The sequence below is a fragment of the Squalius cephalus genome (assembly GCF_949319135.1).
Source record: "Squalius cephalus genome assembly, chromosome: 15".
NCBI lineage: Eukaryota > Metazoa > Chordata > Actinopteri > Cypriniformes > Leuciscidae > Squalius > Squalius cephalus.
In genome coordinates this window covers 25446669-25462074 of record NC_137136.1, presented here as the reverse complement: position 1 = coordinate 25462074, position 15406 = coordinate 25446669, and the positions used below count along the sequence as shown (strand labels likewise).

Below are 15406 nucleotides of genomic sequence, written 5' to 3'. Positions count from 1 at the left end.
ATCTTCTAAAAATGTAATTATATACCATTTATTTCTATATAAAAGTATACAAATATCACAACTAAACCCATTTTATTCTGTTTTTGCAATTCAAGAAGAATGAAAAAGTTAAAACAGGCTATTTAGTGCTATTTGGTTCAACAAAAAAGCAAACATAGGGCTATACTGCCCTCTTGTGTCCAAAAGGACATCAAAATAGTATATAAAACTTTTTACCAGGTAGGCCAATATTGTATTTAAATATACATGTATTAGGTATGTGTCTGAGGATATTTTCCCACCGGTTAATCGACGTGTGACACGAGTGGGTGCTTTTAAATCGCTAATATAATAGTGTAAGAAAAATAATGATAATGTTGCACACACAAATCACACACATGTGGGAAAGAATTATGCTTTTAAACAACACTAAACCGCCATTAGGTGTCGCCAGGCATCCATCTTAATAAGCGAGTCATTGATTCATTCGTTCAAACGATTCGTTCGAATGAGTCGATCATGATTAAGACAGATGTTTATGGATTGATCATTCAATCTTTGAGTCAACCGATTCGTTAAAAATGCTGAATCGTTCAGTTATGAGAAAACACGTGATGCGTGATGGTTCTGTCGTGATCTTTGTTTAACTATTTTCGCTGCTGAAACAGAACAAAAACAGTCAACATTGCATCTAAAATGTAAGTGACTTAATTGTAACTGTTTATTAACCTGTTGTATGAAATCTAGGGGTGGGAGAAAAAATTTATTCTTAGATGCATCGCGATGCGGACGTGGACGATTCTGAATCGATTCACAAATGTCAAAAAATCGATTCTCTAAAAAAATATTTTTCTAATAACGTAATATTGACGGAAGGCAAAAGGCGGAACTCTAAGCGGACGTGCGTGCAGTCTGTGGCGCGCACATAACAGAGAAGTTTCTTCTGCTCACCAAGGCTGCATTTATTTGATTAAAAATACAAACAAAAACAGTAATATTGTAAAATATTATTCCAATTTAAAACAGCTGCTTTCTATTTTAATATATTTTAAACTGTTATTTATTCCTGTGATCAAAGCTGAGTTTTCAGCATCATTACTCCAGTCGTCACTGTCACATGATCCTTCAGAAATTATTCGAATATGATGATTGATACTCAAGAAACATTCATTATTATTTTAAATGTCGAAAACAGTTGTGTACAGTCTTTGATGAATAGAAAGTTCAAAAGAACAGCATTTATCTGAAATCTAAAGCTTTTGTAACGTTAAACACTACCGCTCAAAAGTTTTGGGTTAGTAATAATTAAAATTTTATTTTTGGGGGAAATAAATAAAATAAATCAGTACTTTTATTTATGAAGGATGAGTTAAACTGATCAACAGTTACAGTAAAGACATTTATAATGTTAAAAATATATATATTTGAAATATATGCTGTTCTTTTGAACTTTACATTCATCAAAGCATTTTGAAAAAAAAAAATCTGTACACAACTGTTTTCAACATTGAAAATAATAATGAATATTTATTGAGCATCAATCATCATATTAGTATGATTTCTGAAGGATCATGTGACACTGAAGACTGGAGTAATGATGCTGAAAACTCAACTTTGATCACAGAAATGAATTACTATGTAAAATATTTAAAAATTGAAAACAGCTGTTTTAAATTGGAATAATATTTCACAATATTACTGTTTTTGTTTGTATTTTTAATCAATAAATGCAGCCTTGGTGAGCAGAAGAGACTTCTCCTAAAAACATTAAAAATCTTACTGACCCCAAACTTTTGAACAATAATATATATATATATATATATATATATATATATATATATATATATATACATATATATATGTATGTGTGTGTATGTATGTATGTATGTATATATATATATATATATATATATAAATATAGCTGCGAGCAGCGATGGAGGGCCCAAGCCGGCGGTACCGCCACCCCGGTGCCTTTAGGGTTGCGGTGCCACCGGCTTGGGCCCGTAATCGCTGCTCGCAGCTATATTTATTATTATTATTATTATTTTGTCAACCTTTCGGCCACTTTTGGGGCCCTTAACATGCTCGAAAACTCTTGAAATTTTGCACACAGGTCAGAACCCGCGGCCATCAGGGCCGGACTGAAGCTGGTACCCGGGCGTGGCAGGGGGGCTCGACAGCGCCCCCTGGAACGGGATCCGAACACTTGTCCATAAATCAGACACGCTTGCATGTAATAATATGAAACTCGGTACACATATAGAACTCATCGGGCCGAACAACTTTCGTGCTCTAAGTTTTACGCCAGCCCAACAGGAAGTCGGCTATTTAGGGTTGTTTGGAAACGCATGCTGTGGAATTTAATGTACTCCTCCTAGGGAATTCATCGATTCGCCTCCAAACTCGGTGTGCATGAAGTCAAGACATTGAGGATGCTAAATTGCGGACGGATTTTTGATATCTCGAACGGTTTGGCCGTGGCGAGGAAACGAATTTATGGCGAAAAAATGAAACAGGAAGTGTGTTATAACTTCTGCATACATTAACTGATCTTGATGAAACTTCAGCAGTGTGTTCGTTGTAAGAGGCCGATCGCACAGATGTGACTATTGTGAGTCAAAGTTATAGCGCCACCAACAGGCAGCAGGAAGTACATCACTTTCAAAATGCTTTGAAATCAGTGTCTTATTTTTACCCGATTTGCTTCAAACTTTATGTGTACAATGTAGACACACGGCAGATGTAAACCTGTGAAAGGATTATTGATATCTTAGATACTGTTGCCGTGGCAACGCATCAAACTTTAATATTATTTTTTGATGCTTTTGAGACTCTTAACATACTTGAAATTGCATGAAACTCAACAGACACATCACATATATTAGCCCGTAGACATGTGCAAAGTTTCAGAAACGGGCGTGGTGGAATGGCTCAGTAGCGCTACCTTTAGTCAAAAATGGGGGCTTAGTTTTTCCTAGAATCACAAAACTTGGTATGTGTATTGTTCTCATCAAGACGGACAACTTTCTAATTTACATGAACCATCTCCGACCAACAGGAAGAGAGATATTTTGGTTTGAATGTGGATTTTCTGAAGAATTTTCTCTCCCTCTCTCTGTGTCTGTGTGTGTGTGAGGGGAGGGGGGGATTTGACTATTGCTTTTATATTGTTAATCAAGGTTTCAGGGGCTTTTGGGGTCCTTAACGTGCTCAAAAACTCTTGAAACTTTGCACACAGGTCAGAACCCACGGCCATCAGGGCCGGGCTGAAGCTGGTACCCGGGCGTGGCTGGGGGGCTCAACAGCGCCCCCTTGAACGGGGTTCTAAAACTTGATCCATATATCAAACACGCTTGCATGAATTAATATGAAACTCGGTACACATATAGATCTCATCGGGCCGAACAACTTTACCCCGGTCAAGTTTTACGCCAGCCCAACAGGAAGTCGGCTATTATGGGTTGTTTGGAAAACGCTTGCTGTGGAATGTGAAATACTCCTCCTAGAAAATTCACCGTGTCCCCTTCAAACTCGGTGTGCATGTAGTCAAGACTTTGAGGATGCTAAATTGCGGACGGATTTTTGATATCTCGAACGGTTTGGCTGTGGCGAGGAATCGAATTTATGGCGAGAAAAGAGAAACACGGAAGTGGAATAACTTCTGCATACATTAACTGATCTTGATGAAACTTCAGCAGTGTGTTCGTGGTAAGAGGCCGATCAGATGGATGTAGCTATTGTGAGTCAAAGTTATAGCGCCACCAACTGGCAGCAGGAAGTGTGTCACTTTCAACATGCTTTTGACAAAAGTGGGGGGGTTAGTTTTAACTACAGTAAAGAAAAAATAGTTTGTATATTGTTCTGATCAAGCCGGACAACTTTCTAATTTACATTCAATAGCTCTGGCCATCAGGAAGTCAGATATTTTGGTCTGAATGTGATTTTTTTTGCAAAATCAGCCTCTGAATTTTTAGCCACTCCTCTTAAACTATTTATTTTATTCGTACCAAACTTTTTCAACATGATGAAACTACATTAAATATGCTAAATTGTGAATGGATAATAAATATCTCAAACGGTTTTGCTATGGCGAGGGATTAAATAATGTCCAAAAAGGAAACACTAAAAATCTTCTAAAAATGTAATTATATACCATTTATTTCTATATAAAAGTATACAAATATCACAACTAAACCCATTTTATTCTGTTTTTGCAATTCAAGAAGAATGAAAAAGTTAAAACAGGCTATTTAGTGCTATTTGGTTCAACAAAAAAGCAAACATAGGGCTATACTGCCCTCTTGTGTCCAAAAGGACATCAAAATAGTATATAAAACTTTTTACCAGGTAGGCCAATATTGTATTTAAATATACATGTATTAGGTATGTGTCTGAGGATATTTTCCCACCGGTTAATCGACGTGTGACACGAGTGGGTGCTTTTAAATCGCTAATATAATAGTGTAAGAAAAATAATGATAATGTTGCACACACAAATCACACACGTGGGAAAGAATGATGCTTTTAAACAACACTAAACCGCCATTAGGTGTCGCCAGGCATCCATCTTAATAAGCGAGTCATTGATTCATTCGTTCAAACGATTTGTTCGAATGAGTCGATCATGATTAAGACAGATGTTTATGGATTGATCATTCAATCTTTGAGTCAACCGATTCGTTAAAAATGCTGAATCGTTCAGTTATGAGAAAACAAGTGATGCGTGATGGTTCTGCCGTGATCTTTGTTTAACTATTTTCGCTGCTGAAACAGAACAAAAACAGTCAACATTGCATCTAAAATGTAAGTGACTTAATTGTAACTGTTTATTAACCTGTTGTATGAAATCTAGGGGTGGGAGAAAAAATTTATTCTTAGATGCATCGCGATGCGGACGTGGACGATTCTGAATCGATTCACAAATGTCAAAAAATCGATTCTCTAAAAAAATATTTTTCTAATAACGTAATATTGACGGAAGGCAAAAGGCGGAACTCTAAGCGGACGTGCGTGCAGTCTGTGGCGCGCACATAACAGAGAAGTTTCTTCTGCTCACCAAGGCTGCATTTATTTGATTAAAAATACAAACAAAAACAGTAATATTGTAAAATATTATTCCAATTTAAAACAGCTGCTTTCTATTTTAATATATTTTAAACTGTTATTTATTCCTGTGATCAAAGCTGAGTTTTCAGCATCATTACTCCAGTCGTCACTGTCACATGATCCTTCAGAAATTATTCTAATATGATGATTGATACTCAAGAAACATTCATTATTATTTTAAATGTCGAAAACAGTTGTGTACAGTCTTTGATGAATAGAAAGTTCAAAAGAACAGCATTTATCTGAAATCTAAAGCTTTTGTAACGTTAAACACTACCGCTCAAAAGTTTTGGGTTAGTAATAATTAAAATTTTATTTTTTGGGGAAATAAATAAAATAAATCAGTACTTTTATTTATGAAGGATGAGTTAAACTGATCAACAGTTACAGTAAAGACATTTATAATGTTAAAAATATATATATTTGAAATATATGCTGTTCTTTTGAATTTTACATTCATCAAAGCATTTTGAAAAAAAAAAATCTGTACACAACTGTTTTCAACATTGAAATTAATAATGAATATTTATTGAGCATCAATCATCATATTAGTATGATTTCTGAAGGATCATGTGACACTGAAGACTGGAGTAATGATGCTGAAAACTCAACTTTGATCACAGAAATGAATTACTATGTAAAATATTTAAAAATTGAAAACAGCTGTTTTAAATTGGAATAATATTTCACAATATTACTGTTTTTGTTTGTATTTTTAATCAATAAATGCAGCCTTGGTGAGCAGAAGAGACTTCTCCTAAAAACATTAAAAATCTTACTGACCCCAAACTTTTGAACAATAATATATATATATATATATATATATATATATATATATATATATATATATATGTATGTGTGTGTATGTATGTATGTATATATATATATATATATATATATATATATATATATATATATATATATATATATATATAAATAGCTGCGAGCAGCGATGGAGGGCCAAAGCCGGCGGTACCGCCACCCCGGTGCCTTTAGGTAACTAAAGGCACCGGGGTTGCGGTGCCACCGGCTTGGGCCCGTAATCGCTGCTCGCAGCTATTTTTATATATATATATATATATATATATATACATACATACATACACACACATACATATATATTTTAATGTTTATTGTTATCTGACAGTTGAGCATTCAATTGTGATGACTGTTTAGTCAGTTGTTGATACTTGGTGAGGTAATTTGTGTACAGTTATATTGTATTCTTACTGTATTTCTTTATTTACATATTCTACAGACCACAACACAACGTGATAATATCACATAACTTCCTACCCTCCTGAGATGTAAATGGATGTCACATTACTGCCTGACAAGTGTTATTAAAGAGAAGTTTGAAGAAGATACTTCTCCTGTGCTTGATTCTCTTACCGGAATCACTGTCCATAATTGTCCGCCTACCGAACTGTAAATTACTAAAGGTTGCCAGAGGTGCCATCCACAACAAATTGGTCCTTCGAGCCGGATGTGGCAACAGTAAACAGTATGGACACAGCAGTTAGTGATGCATTAGAGACAGTGGATAGACCCAAGAGACAGAGTAGACTGCCTTCTCATCTGGGTGAATATGAGGTTGGCTATATACCTCCTGTGGACCCTCCTCCAACCGCTTCTTCTCGCTGTCACAGCCAACATAAGAGCCAGTCGAGGAAAACGTCCCATAGTAAAGCCAGTTCTCGTTCCAGATCCAGTTGTCATTCTATTATCTCTGGTGTGCAAGCTACATCTGCACTCACAAGCAGCCAGGCAGCCATAGTGGAGGAGAAAATAAAACAGCGGCACAACGACCTACTTCAACAAATGGAGGAGGACACACTGGCAGAAATAGAGTACCAGAGACTACAAACTAGGGCTGGGTAAAAAATATCGATTTCTCGATTTTAATCGATTCTCATTTTTATGAAACAATATCGATTCTTAAATCCCAAGAATCGATTAGTCATCCTGTTTTCAGTTGATGAATTAATGGATCATTGTTGCGCACATCCCATCCAATACATCGCAATAATCTTTGTGCTTTGTTATTATTGATATGAAACAAAGTCTCAGATTTCAAATTACGTCCATTTTCTTACGAAATTCAAAAACATAATTACCGTTTTGGCGCTGTGGCGTGAGATCGCTCCGACGCAGCTCAGCTCTAGAGAAGCAGCAGCGCGGAGCGCACATGACCTTCTCTTCCGCCTTAATAATACCAGTTACAGCGCGAAATAAACATGAATGAGCTTCTGAAAGTGTGTTAAAAGATAATACAACTTATCGAAGTCCGTATCATGTCTCATGGAATCACTCAATCAGTGTTTCAACCGTGCAAAGACGTTAGTAAACAATGTCATGTAATCTCACATTTACCTCAGAAAAAAACATATCCAGTGACCATAAAGTTAGTCAGCTAGAAAAATTAACCCTAGAGAGGAGCATTGTGTTAAATATATGCACCATATTATATATTCATTATAATTTTTAATGTTCTTCAATATTTAATGCATGTTTGAATAAATCTGGAAAGTTTTTTATGACAGCCATCATTTACAATTTTATATAATTTCATATAACTTTATTATTATAAAAATAAATAAAAGTGTATTTTAAGTGTTTGTATACAAATCAGTTAATTTTTACCTTCAATATTATAGTAGGCTATAATGAAGCCTATAGGCTGCACTGACTCCCATGGTTTACAGCATTAGTTAAGAGATTTGTTTTCCTTGAGAAAATTTGCAATGTATAGTACCTGATCTCCAAAATAATCGATATTGAATCGAATCGAATGGTAATCGAAATCGAATCGAATTGCAAGCTTGTGAATCGAAATCGAATCGAATTGTGAAATTTGTGTCAATACCCAGCCCTACTACAAACCCAAGCTAAAGAGGCTCAACGTGCTCAGGAAGAGGCTCTCATGGCGAAGGAGGCCTTATCTAACCAGTTAGAACGACGACGCAAGCTGAAAAAGGCAGAAGCAGATCTGGAAGTGGCCAAGCTGGTGAGTTCCCTGCTCAGCCAAGACAAAAGTTTGACTGATCCAGAGCCTCAAGCATCACCAGACACAACTGGGCCACCATCACAGTTCCATCATGCCAGCTCAGCCCACTCACCTGCATTTCAACAGTTTTCCTGCCCCCCATCTTCCATGATGCAAGTCGCACAGACGGTTCCAGAAGCACAGAGCACATTAAGGGACACACGCATAGTTCAGTCAACACCCAAGCTACCTCATTTGGCACTACAAGCGACTATGCCTGCACAAGTTCCAGCTCTCACAGCGCAGTTGTCTTCATGTGTAGTCACTCCACAGCAGCTCAGCCCAGTCGCAATGCCACTACCGCAATTCAACCCCATGCAAGCAGCAGCCACCCGACTTGTGACACCATACACAGATAGTGTTCTGATATCGCAGCCTGTACTTCCTGTTGCAACCATTGTATCAACCTCAAATTTGAATACTCCATTAGTAAGCCAGGTAGCCCCACCTATTAATCAGAATCAGTTTTTTCCAGCCCCTCAACAGTGAGTGACAGTCTCATCTAATACGCCCATCTGCCCTCAACCTCATCCACATCCAACTGTTCCCCAAACTGGTTACTTACCTCAACCTGGAACAGAGCTTCTCATGGCAGCAGCCTATGGTATCCCTCGGCCCACACTACCAGTGTTTGAGAGTGGCACAGAAAGTGACTTTGCTTTGTTGAAATTGGCCTTAGACAATTTATTAAGTCACCATACTCACATCAGCGAGCAATACAAATACCAAGTGTTACTGAGCCACCTGAAGTTTGCTAGTGCTCAGCAGTTGGCTAAGGCATATATGCACCACCCACAACCATACACAGCAGCTTTGCAAGCTTTGCAAGAGAAGTATGGTCAGCCCAGGCAGCTTGTGCAATCAGAATTAGGTGCTATCATGAGTACTCCACCTCTCAGAATGGGTGATACCAAAGCCTTTGATTCGTTTGCCTTATCTGTGCAATCCCTGGTGGGCATGCTGAGAACACTGGAGGGACAGTACGGATATGAACTTATGTGTGGTTCACACTGGGACCGTCTTTGCTAGGTGTTATACTGCGGTTCAGACAGCATGCAGTTGCAGTGAGTGGGGACATAAAAGGCATGTTCCACCAAGTACGTTTGTTACCTGGTGACAAGTCGTTGCTGCGATTCATCTGGAGAAACATGGACAGGGAAGCTGACCCAGACATCTATGAGTGGCAGGTACTGCCCTTTGGTACGACCTGCAGTCCGTGTTGCGCCATTTATGCCCTTCAGTTTCATGCCCGGGAACACAAAGACACCATGGCTGGCTTAGCTGACATTGTGGAGAATTCATTCTACGTCGACAACTGTCTTCACAGTACTCCCCACCAAGGTGAAGCCAGGGCCATAATAGATGGGTTGCGTCAGTCTTTGGTAAAGGGAGGCTTCGAGATCAGACAATGGGCATGCAATATACCATCAGTTCTCAAACACCTCCCATCGGAAGCCAGATCAGCTAGTAGCGAGTGCTGGTTGTCTCAGAGTAGCACTGACATGCAAGAACCTACTCTCGGCCTACAATGGAATTGCCTTGATGACACCCTCGGGTATAAGAATCGAATAGCAGAGCCTGTCCAGCCCACCATGAGGAATCTGTACAAGACGTTGGCAAGCCAATTCGACCCCCTGGGTTTCATAGTCCCATTCACCACGAGGGCTAAGATTCTTATCCAGGATCTCTGGAAACACAACCTTAGCTGGGATGACCCTATCGAACCCCTACACCTGCGTGAGATATGGTCCAAGTGGGTTGCAGAGCTCTCCAGTATCACCAGACTACAATTACCTCGAACTTATATGCCTGGCGGGGCTGACACTCAGTTCAAGCTACTGTTGAATCCTGTAATGGGGCGGCCAACAACACCACCTTTGAAGCCTCAATGTATATACAGGCAGAAAAGCTCCTCCTAACGCAGTCACAGCTTGATTCATTCCCGGAGGAATTCAGAGCTTTGAAAGCTGGAAAGCCTATCCCGACAGACAGCCGATTGAGTTCTCTCGCCCCAGAGTACGACGAAAATACTGGTCTAATCAGAGTGGGTGGACGACTTCGTCGTGTTGAAACCCTGCCTACTGCTATCATCCACCCGATCGTCCTAGATCCTCAACATCAGGTCACAAAGCTACTCATCCAAGACATAGATCAGCAACTCCATCATCCAGGTGCAGAGCGAGTGCTAGCAGAGCTACGTCGTAGATACTGGGTGCTTAGAGGCCGTGAAGCTGTGCGCAAACACCAGCATACCTGTCAGAATTGCCAGTTTTGGCGCGCCAAGCCACAGAATCCATAGATGGCCGACCTTCCACCATGTAGGCTACGTCTGTTCAAGCCACCATTTTACTCCACTGGCGTAGACTGCTTCGGGCCTTTTCAGGTAAAGATAGGCCGGCGCCAGGAAAAGAGGTGGGGAATCTTATACAGTGCTATGCATAAGTTTAGACACCCATGCTAAAGTTGACTAAAAAGAGGAATAAAAAATCATCTTTTGGAAACTGAACTTAATGCCTTAATTTAAAAAATTAGGAAAAATCCAACCTTTAAGGACACCAATTTTCTTTGTGAATGAATAATGTATCGTAAATAAATAAATGTTCTTCCTTAAAATACAGGGTGCATAAGTTTGGACACCCCTATGTTAAATTCCCATAGAGGCAGGCAGATTTTTATTTTTAAGTATTTTTTATTTTTTTTATTTTTAGGATACTATGCATCCTGATAAAGTTCCCTTGGCCTTTGGAATTAAAATAGCCCCACATCATCACATAGCCTTCACCATACCTAGAGATTGGCATGGGGTACTTTCCATAAGATCATCTCTCAATGCAAATCAAACTAGCTATTAGGCTAACTGAAATAAAACCATGCCAATCTCTAGGTATGGTGAAGGCTATGTGATGATGTGGGGCTATTTTAATTCCAAAGGCCAAGGGAACTTTATCAGGATGCATAGTATCCTAAAAAATAAATAAATAAAAATACTTAAAAATAAAAATCCGCCTGCCTCTATGGGAATTTAACATAGGGGTGTCCAAACTTATGCACCCTGTATTTTAAGGAAGAACATTTATTTATTTACGATACATTATTCATTCACAAAGAAAATTGGTGTCCTTAAAGGTTGGATTTTTCCTAATTTTTTAAATTAAGGCATTAAGTTCAGTTTCCAAAAGATGATTTTTTATTCCTCTTTTTAGTCAACTTTAGTATGGGTGTCTAAACTTATGCATAGCACTGTATAAGTGCTTGACGACCCGATGTCTACATCTCGATCTCCTTGAACATCTGGATACAGACGCCTTCCTCCTTTCTTTACGACGCTTTATAGCCCGTAGAGGAAAGCCTTTCGAGATTCTATGTGACAATGGCACTAACTTTACTGGAGGCGATCACGAGTTAAAAGACTCCTTTCGTCACATGGCCCCTGAGCTACAGGAACAACTGGCTAAACAGCAGATGCAGTTTCGCTTTAACCCACCGAGTGCCCCTCACTTCGGTGGCACATGGGAGCGAGAGGTGAAATCAATTAAGACTTCCTTGCGAGTCATTCTACGGGAACAATCCGTGCCCGAATCTGTTCTGCAAACATTGCTTGTGGAAGTTGAGGGCATACTCAATTCCAAGCCACTTGGCTATGTCTCATCGGACATTGCAGACCTTGATCCTGTGACTCCGAACCTGTTACTCATGGGACGTCATGATGCTTCATTGCCACAAGTCCTTTATGACCCAGACGAACTCTTGGGTAAACGCAGGTGGAGACACAGTCAGGTATTGGCTGATCAGTTCTGGACTGCTTTCATTCGCTGTTACTTACCAGGACTACAGGGTAGACAGAAATGGAGATCAGATGGTAAAGAGATAGCAGTGGGACAAGTGGTACTCCTAATCGACCATCAACTCCCGCGAGCACTATGGCCTGTGGGTACCATGACAGAAACTTTTTCCGGGGCTGATGGGAGGATTCGGACAGCTAAAGTTCAAGTAAAAGGCAAGTTGTACACACGCCCTGTCGTGAAATTGATTCCACTCCCCCCAATGAGGGATAATGATAATGATACAGACCCTTCTGACGGCCTTTCTAAAGGAATACAATTATCCTGACTGATAATTGGGGGCGGCTATGTCAGAAAGTCCGTCCCGGAACGGAAAACATGCAGTGGTTTCTGACGGACTGATGTAAGAGTTGCTACTTCTAGCAGACTGATGTAATAGCCATGTCCAGCCGTGCTTCCTGATATTGTTCAATGTTGTGCGTTCATGCAACAAATGTGAGTAATAATTTTAACATTGTTTAGTCAACACTTTGTATTTGTTATATTGATTGTCAGATGTTTAGCAAATGGCGATTGAGATATGCAAATGACGATCGTGGCGCAATCGCGGAGAGCCGCTATTTCTATGATCACACACCTGCTGTTGTTGTTATAAGCTGCTTTATGCTGTATATTGAAGTTTATCATATCATTTAATGTTTATTGTTATCTGACAGTTGAGCATTCAATTGTGATGACTGTTTAGTCAGTTGTTGATACTTGGTGAGGTAATTTGTGTACAGTTATATTGTATTCTTACTGTATTTCTTTATTTACATATTCTACAGACCACAACACAACGTGATAATATCACATAACTTCCTACCCTCCTGAGATGTAAATGGATGTCACATTACTGCCTGACAAGTGTTATTAAAGAGAAGTTTGAAGAAGATACTTCTCCTGTGCTTGATTCTCTTACCGGAATCACTGTCCATAATTGTCCGCCTACCGAACTGTAAATTACTAAAGGTTGCCAGAGGTGCCATCCGCAACAATGACCAAGGAGAAGATATTCCTGGAATCACATGCAACAATGGCAGCGCGAAGGCCTTCAGTGAGGTTTTCCTTATCACCCTGTACAGCATAGTTTTCATTGTTGGCTTAATCGGAAACGGCCTGGTAGTGTGGATCCTGATCAGATACCGTCAGAAATGCAATATGACAGACGTGTGCCTCTTCAACCTAGCCCTATCTGACCTGCTCTTTCTTGTGTCACTCCCTTTTTGGGCTCACGGTGCCATAGATGAGTGGGTTTTCGGCAAATTCATGTGTCATACCATAACAGGTTTCTTCATGATAGGCCTCTACGGCAGCATCTTCTTCATGGTCCTAATGACATTGGATCGCTATGTCGTCATCGTCCATGCTCACAGTCTCTTTTCCAGAAATCGGTCTGCAAAAATGGGTTTGATTCTGGCCTCATTTGTATGGATGCTCAGTCTGTTTTCATCCCTCCCTAATATTATTTTTGCCAAAGAGAAAAATGATTCAGGCATCAAAACATCCTGTGGAACCGATTTTCCTGAAGGTTCAGCCTGGATGTCATTTACTTACCTTCAGATGAACTTCCTGAGCTTGATTATTCCCCTGATTATTATGAGCTTTTGCTATTCCCGGATCATCCCCACTCTGCTCAGCATAAAATCACAAAAAAGACACAAAGTCATCAAACTCATCCTGGGTGTGGTGGCAGTTTATTTCCTCTTCTGGACTCCATACTACATCGTCATGTTTCTTATGTTCCTGCAGAGGAAAGGCTACTTGCTTTCTTGCGACTGGAATACTAATTTGAGCCTTGCCATTCAGTGGGTGGAAACTATCGCCTTAAGCCACCGTTGCCTCAACCCTATTATCTATACCTTTGCTGGACAGAAGTTCAGAAGAGCAGTCCTTAAAGTCCTAAAAGATCAGTTTCCATTTTGCTTCAGCCATTGCACAAATTTGTCTTGACAGTTATCTGAACGCAGAAGCTCCAGATCTTCTGAGTATTCCTCGACACAAATTGCATAGCGCAAACTTGTTCCTCCAGAGAGTTGTTTTCATTCTGAGTAGCTTATATTTTTACCATCCCCAAGTTCCCCTTTTAACTGAATGTATCAAGTTTATCTTGAAAGTTGTCCTTGTTCTGTTTTTTGACACTTTTGTTTGACAATAATGATGTATGTTAACCTTCACAAGGACGCCAACGCACTGAAAAGCATTCTTTGTTTAAATTAGCTCAAAGTTACAGTTGCTCATATGTGTCAGGAGTTATGAATATGAAAAACAGAGTAGATATTTTTGTTTGAAATATGAGCGTCATCCACTCCCATTTAGAAAAAAATCTCCTGTACGGTTGTCATGAAAATGCTGGAGACATTTTCGAGACATATTGATAGATTCTCATGTTTCATACTCATATGTTTATGTCAAATTTCTATATGGAGTAAGATGGTGGTGTACTTTCTCTTAATAGTTACACAAAAATACAGCAAGGTTCTTAAACTCTTTTTCTAGAAAATGAAGAACAAAGAAATGTGCATAATGTGTACTTTGTTTTTAATGTTTTTAATTAGTTTATGAAGCCACTGCAATCTTAATGGTTACATAATACATTGTTATATTATAATGCCATCATATTCTGTGCAGGCATTTAGCTTACTTTGCTGTAAATAGAAAAGCCTGACAATATCACAGCTAAATACCCATAAGTATTGTGGTATTCCGCCATGTTTCTCACAGACACGTCCCCAACTCGTAAATATCAGGGATTAAAGAAAATCCAAAGCTTCCCACTCGTATTAACGACATTCCAGGAACTCCCTGACATAAACAAAGCTTCCAGAGATCGCTATAACATTCAGATAGACGCTTTTGAAGTATGGTGTATGGTTTATCTATGTTCTTCATGCCATATTTGGTATTTTCATATTAGATTATATTTATAATGCATTGCTAATTGACATAGCCTTTATCATTGTGCAGAATACTATAAAGTAATATATTTTCTGTCTGTTTTGAAGCCACATCAGATTACACAAGGTTATTTAAAAAACTTGACTTGCATTATAAAGTTAGTTTTGAGCAAACACATGGTTTTAATCTTATAAATTGTTGTGTATTGATGATGTGCTAAGCTAACATGATAGCTAGCCCTAAGATGCACCTGCCACCTTTTTTATGAATAATTTTGAATAGAAAAACTGAAATGTTTCTTTTTTTTCAGTAAGGGCATTTGATACAGTTTCAAAGAAGGTGAAGTGAGAAGTTTGATCAAAGAAATTAGGGATTAAAACAATGTGAATATTAAGTTGTCAGTAATTATAATGAAGACAAAAGAAACTAATAATTAGAACCATAACCAGACCGGAGAGGTGTGAAGACTGATACTTAATGGGTCAATTTGCACCACAAAACAATATAGACAATTGACTGAATGGATGCTTAGAAAATGACAATAAACATCATTTAG

General features: G+C 38.8%; 1 protein-coding gene across 1 annotated transcript; it reads left to right on the top strand.

Annotated features, from left to right (window-relative positions):
• The first annotated feature begins 12994 nt into the window (after nucleotides 1–12994).
• Nucleotides 12995–15151, top strand: LOC307173019 (C-C chemokine receptor type 2-like). Its single transcript, XM_079895819.1, has one exon. It carries the CDS (start codon nucleotides 13114–13116, stop codon nucleotides 13903–13905), a length of 792 nt encoding a protein of 263 aa, XP_079751945.1. The 5' UTR covers nucleotides 12995–13113; the 3' UTR covers nucleotides 13906–15151.
• Nucleotides 15152–15406: the final 255 nt, after the last annotated feature.